The 6495-nt window shown below is 34.7% G+C and overlaps 1 protein-coding gene across 1 annotated transcript in view; it reads left to right on the top strand.

Moving 5' to 3' along the window:
• The window catches only part of LOC111083133, a 29793-nt gene that overhangs the window by 8418 nt on the left and 14880 nt on the right, over positions 1-6495 (top strand). Inside the window, exons 3-4 of the mRNA XM_022379410.1 lie at positions 2840-2872; positions 3082-3184. Of these exons, the coding sequence (XP_022235118.1) occupies positions 2853-2872; positions 3082-3184 (123 nt within the window). The 5' untranslated portion in view covers positions 2840-2852. The remainder of the gene's footprint in view (positions 1-2839; positions 2873-3081; positions 3185-6495) is intronic.

Raw genomic sequence — 6495 nt, 5'->3', positions numbered from 1 at the left:
TTGGGTTTTGCCACGACCTAACTTAACTTTTCCTCGTCCTACCTAATTTAAAACGACCTACGTTCCTACGCCCACGTGGGGGTTGTGAAAACCTCAGTTTGGTTGGGTTAGCACAATACAGTGAGAAGTGTCGAAGTTGTGACACTGTTAGTGTAGTGTGGATCGCCCCTCTAAACAATAAATCATACCAGTTGATTCAAGGTGAGCACACTGTTCAGAAAATGTATTCCAAAACTAATATGCACTCCTTCTGCAACCAGAGCCTGTTCAGTAAAGTCAAGTTGAGCACACACTATGAGGCACAAAACTGCATAATTACAATGCCTTCTTACCACAGCTTGAGTCTGCCCCATAGAGTAGAGGTGAACACACAAGGTATTGTATGAATGTGGCCCAAACACACTAGCTCACTGACTGCTTGTGTGCAAGTGTTCTCATTCCACACATCTCTGCAACACATGGGGATCCTTCGCCTCTTTCCCTCCTAACTTTCCGGGTGAGATGCGGTCTCTCGTGGGTGTGTCTCCTTGGAGCCCTTTCCATCAGGTGTCATACTCCTTGGGCTTCCCATTGGGTACTTTCTGAAGAGATCTCATCTAGATAAAATTTGCATTGGCCCTTCCACCAATTCAGCATGGGATTCTAGCTGAAAATGTGTTTCTGATGGATACTTACATGATCTCCCGACTTGCGGAATAAATCTTTTGACTTACTTTATCAAAGAATAAAGTTATTGCAAGTGCTTAAGGTTAGTTACTGCACATGGAGATTGTGTTCCCCTCCTGTTGGTGGAGGGCTTTTGTCACATGATGGTGTCACCATGTACCAGTCAATTCATGTTAAAATATGTGAAGGGGAGTTACTGCACGTGGAGATTGTGTTCCCCTCCTGTTGGTGGAGGGCTTTTGTCACATGATGGTGTCACCATGTAGCAGTCAATTCATGTTAAAACATGTGAAGGGGAGTTACTGCACGTGGAGATTGTGCCCTCCACCAACAGGAGGGGAACTTTTGTTAACAAAATAGTTGTTCAATTGTCTATTATCCTTTCAAAAATGGTTTGTCAAACAGCTGCTGCATATCTATTTCCTAGTAGCTGTAGAAGTGTGGTTTTCCTGATAAATGTAAGATAAGTAATTCGGATAAAAGGAAAATAAACACATTTTACACAGAAATCACAATCAAATCTCCAGTATTACAAGTTGAGTAATTCTAGCGGTGGTTACGAAGGATATTTCCCTTTATTTGTGTTTGTGACATTTTATTTAAGTGAAAAGTGTTTTACAAGGTCTGCAAAATGTGTTATTAATATTAACTTTCAGTTAGTACAAGTTACCTACTGAGACAAAACTAAAAACCAACCTAGTAATGAGTGTAGCTAATTAATATATACTGTTCTTATTTATAAAGATTAGAATGCATTGTTTCATCAGTTGGGTACCCTTACTATTGCCCCCTTACCCTTGTGTCTCAGTGAGACTTTTGAAGGCTTATACCTTTGGTGGGCACATCACAGACAGCACATTGAATGGCTTTGTGCTTAACAACAAACAAACAAAATAAACCCTTGCTGTTAACAATATTTTCAGCTGTACTCAGGAAAGACATTCATTGATCCTTGGTTATCCAAACACTGTTGATTTACAAGATGCAGGATTGAAACACTTAGTTTAGAGCAATGTTTGGTAACTGTTTTAAGAACAGTTTTGACAACTAGTTCTAACTTTATGAGTTCTAAACATCATAGAAAGTTCTATGGAAGTTTTGAGAAGATTTCAGTTGAATTAGAATGAGTGACTTCTCATCTAAACTTTATTTTTTCATATGAAAATTGAGTAAAGTATAATACATCTTGGACAAACTGAGGAAACTTGTTGTTTCTTAGACAACCGAGATTAAACTAGGTGTTTATAGGATGAACTGAGGTTAAATAAGCTCTATGTGTTTTGTTTTTTTTTAGGATGAATGAAGGTTAAATAAACTGTGTTTTTGTAGTATGAACTGAGTTTAAATAAGATCTGTTTTTTTTTGTTTTTGTAGGATGAACTGAGGTTAAATAAACTGTGTTTTTTGTAGTATGAACTGAGGTTAAATAAGATCTGTTTTTTAAGGATAAACTGAGGTTAAATAAGCTCTATGTGTTTTTGTTTTTTTTAGGATGAATGAAGGTTAAATAAACTGTGTTTTTTGTAGTATGAACTGAGGTTAAATAAGATCTGTGTTTTTTGTAGGATGAACTGAGGTTAAATAAACTCTAGTTTTTGTAGTATGAACTGGGGTTAAATAAGCTCTATGTGTTTTTGTTTTTTTAGGATGAATGAAGGTTAAATAAACTCTGTGGTTTTTGTAGTATGAACTGAGGTTAAATAAGCTCTATTTTTTGTAGTATGAAATGAGGTTTTTTTGGTGTTTAATTTGAGGTTTCTTGGATGAGTTGAAGTTACAGTTTTTTGTTTCCATGACATCCATCCTTTTACTCGTACCATTGAGAACATTTAAATCTTGTTTTTCTAGTTTTAGTTATAAATCACTTTCATGTTGTTTTTTAATTAGCATCACTGACTTGAAATTTTGCATTTTCACATTTTTCGAAAGAAATGTGACATAAATAGTTTATAAAGTGTTATTTTCTTGAATCCAACTGTGTTAAACCTAAAAAAAATATGTCTGATAACACAATGACCTTGTGAAATATATTTAAGAAGATAACAGCTAAAAGTTTTGGAAATAATTTTTTGGTCCTTCACTGGGTGAAGGAAAAGTGAATATTGTAAATGAGTTTTAATTTTTTTTTTACTTTGAATAAGTATGTTGTTTCTCTTAATGCTTCCCATACCAGGAAAGGGGCTTTTATGGCCTCCCAGACACCTGGGTAAGTTTTGGTCTATTTTTTCTAAACCACATAACATTAATGTTTTTGTTTAGCGTGAAATTCGTTAATTTTGCTTTGCTAAACAGCCAAGGAAAAGTACAATTTTTGGGGTTTTTAGTCAGTCAGCCTTTGTAATTACACTTCTTGTTTGTAAAAATTGAGTTTTTTGTTGCTGTTTAATGTTCTGATGACTGTTTTTTTTTTTATAGTCTACAGCGACCACCCAGAGCTCAGTGGTTAGGAAGTCCCCGTCCAGCAACCAAAAAACTAGTCAATCCTTCTAGTTTGGAAACTGTGCTCTTTGGTCCTACGGTAAGCAAATTATAGCATTAATAACACCTGTAAAATAATCAAAGTAATGGTCAGTGTGAGTTTTACACATTTAAAGTTATAAAGTGTTTATTTATCGTGAACTTGAATTTTAAAACTTCTGTAAATGTTCCTGTCTTCCTCATATTTCTGACTTTGAAGAATGAGACTATAATGCCAGATATTTTTCTTGAGGTGTGCTTTTTACAGATAGTTTGTCAATCAATGCTATTCACTTTTATTCTCAACCGCTTTCACCAGTTCCTGAAATCCTGTACTTAATGAGACAGAAGTGTTATGTATATATCATTACTTAAGTATAAATGATGATATGGATACTGTGTGAAGTTGATCATTTGATCTCATTCCCTCACTACATAAGACTGGGATTTTCCTGATGAATGAATGAAGGTGAAATATGTAACAACTGCTTAGTTCAGAGTGACACTTGTAAAGAAAGTCATGGAAGACTCTTCTACAAAACTAGCTCAGGTGAAATAGGACAATGTTTTGAAAGACTCATCTTTTGTCTTGAGGTCAGTTTGAACTAGTTTTCTCAGGGGTGTATGTGGTATCCAGAAGAATTGACATGATTGGCCAGTGGTTTTTCTTAAAGTGGTTGGCGAAATGAGTGCTCTTTTGACTAATGGTAGCCACTAGCTGATGATTTTCAGGCCTGAGTGTCTGGTTTTACTGTGCTGGGGTAGAAGAAATCTTTGGTTTTTCTAGTTTTTTAAAATATATCTGAGTTGATGTGTCTTCAATTGTCCCAGTCTGTTTTTATGTCGAGTCAACATGTCATGTTCTGCCAAGGCTAAATTCTTTGTTTCCATAAGTCTCTTATAGTCATTATGTTCTTTTATTCTTGCCCAAAGTGTGTTCCAGTATCTCCGATGTAGGTCTGTTTGCATGAACATGGTATGTAAAAAATTCCTTTTTTATGTTTGTTTGTCGGTTGTTCTTTGAATAGTTTGTATAAAAACAGGTTTGAATGTTTTGTAAGATCTCCAGCAAGCATCAATGGCTAATATTTTAACTATGTGTTTGATCTTCTCACATAGCCTTTGTACATATGGGAGGTAAGTAGTATTGGACTTATATTTCTTGTCTGTTGTACCAGTAATTAAACTAGAGGAGTACCCATTCTGTTTAAAACAATATATGGTGTTTCAACGTTCGGTTTTGATGGAGAATTCATCACAGATGTTTCAGTGCTGTTTTCATGCTTCTAATAATATTGCATTTAAAAAAAAGGTGAATGGTAGGCCTGGATATTTAAGTAGCTTTCAGTTTGAGTTGGTTTCCTGTATTTGGTTGTTGTGAGTTTGTCTGTCTGTCTGCTGATGAAAATGTCAAGAAACAACAGGTTGTTGTTCTCTATTTCCATGGTGAAGTGGATTCTGTTGTCTATGGAGTTAAGATGTTAGTAAGGTTTTATGATTATAAGGCCAGATAACAAGTGTTGTCTGAGAAAGCTGGGTTTCTTGTCTGTAGAGGAAGGAATTTGATAAGAATCTTCCAAGGAAATGTCACTGGAACTGGAGAAAGTGTTGGTACCATGGCAATGTCATCTGTTTGTTTAAAGAAATTGGTGCTGTATTGAAAGTGTGTGGATTGTAGACAAACTGTGGTCAGATTCATAATAGTTTCTGTCTTCATGTTAGTTCTGTATGTAAAAGAATTATCATTGTACAGCCATTCTGTAGTTGGAATATTAGTAAACAAGTCTTTGATTGAGGAAGATATCCCTTGGTTTTGAGTCATTCGGTGAAATGTTTTCAGTTGAGGACATGATGTTCAATATTATCCCATAGTTGTGATAGGGTAGGTACCAAAAGTGATGGCAAGATGAGTTTATGACACTGACAGTAGGACTGAGAGGTACGTGGATCTTAGGTAGTTCATAAGACTGTAGAGGACAGTTATTACGTACTCTTAGGTTCTTGGTTGTGTTTTCACTGATTAGGCCTCTGTTTTTGGGTTTGTTTAATGTTCTTTTGATGAGTACCTCTGTTTTTTTTATAGGGCCATTATTGAGGTTTTTGTATGGTTGGCCAACTAGTAACTAGGGATTTAGTGCTGCTGGAGTGCATCACAGTGATGATCCAGCACCTGAAATTGGAGATGAGTCCTGACACTTCAAAAATACTAAAAATTTGTATGTAAAAAATTATTCAGTTAACACTTGAAATTAAGTGTCTTACATAATCCAACTTGGAGTGTCAGAGAACATCGGCTGTGTATGATCCTCTGTGTCCAATGGTAGAGCTCTCTCAGACTACCTAGCACACACATACTGTCACTCTCAGGAGTTGGCATTAGGCACCATGTGACCACTCCAGCTTAAGTGCAGGTGTCAGAACATTAAAATGGTAAAATGTTTTTTGTTATATGTCATGTGATTATCAAGACACATTAAAATTGTATTAGAACACTTAAATAAATTACATTTTACAATTATAATGTGTGTTTGAAATGTATTCACTTTTAAAAATATTATTTACATAACATACAAAGAAGATTGCTCTTTTGTTTTAGTTATTCTTTTTGGCAGGACAAGAAGTATGCAAACTATTGTATAAGTCAAAGTTGTTAATATTGTAGTGTAGTTAGAAGCCTAGTAAATTAAAAACAAACGTTTTTAAAACTTGTTTAATGTTAGTAATTTTTATATGATACCCAGTTGTTTTTTGCTTGTTGCTTAATTTAAAGGAACCTGAGTTGCAGGTTTTCTCGTGGTAATATATGTGTATTGAATGTTGCACTAATATATATATATATATATATATAGTATCTAATCAGTGGTACATTTTTTTCTTTATTTGAAATGCACTTAAAAAATGGAAATTAAATTCTGAATATAAGATCTTTACCTTGATGGTGATTTCACACATCTGACGAATTTTGGCAGGGCTCCGGCAATGTAACTTTAGCACTATACCACTGCCACATTGCTGCCATATTCATCTTCATCTAAGATGATTGCTGTTTCTTTTTATCTGCCCGTAGAATTTTAAAATTGTTATCCTGTTTGTAGTGTTTTCAACTGTCGCTAAATATTGACTTCAGCCTGGAAATCAGCAGCTTGTGGCTATCTTTCTTTAAATCATTACTCATTCTGCCAACTACAATACAAGAACCACAAACCAATCACATTATGTCTACATTAAGATTGGAAATCTTTAAAAAAATAGCAAAAGTTTTTGTTTAAAAAATAAACACAACACTGACGGCACTTTTCTACATTTTGTAAATAATGAATAAACACAACACTGATGGCATTTTTCTACATTTTGTAAAATAGTAAATAAACA

The sequence above is a fragment of the Limulus polyphemus genome, unplaced genomic scaffold (assembly GCF_000517525.1).
Source record: "Limulus polyphemus unplaced genomic scaffold, Limulus_polyphemus-2.1.2 Scaffold8292, whole genome shotgun sequence".
In the NCBI taxonomy this organism is placed as follows: Eukaryota; Metazoa; Arthropoda; class Merostomata; order Xiphosura; family Limulidae; genus Limulus; species Limulus polyphemus.
Note: the sequence above shows the minus strand (reverse complement) of the source record. Positions and strands in the feature narration are given on the sequence as shown.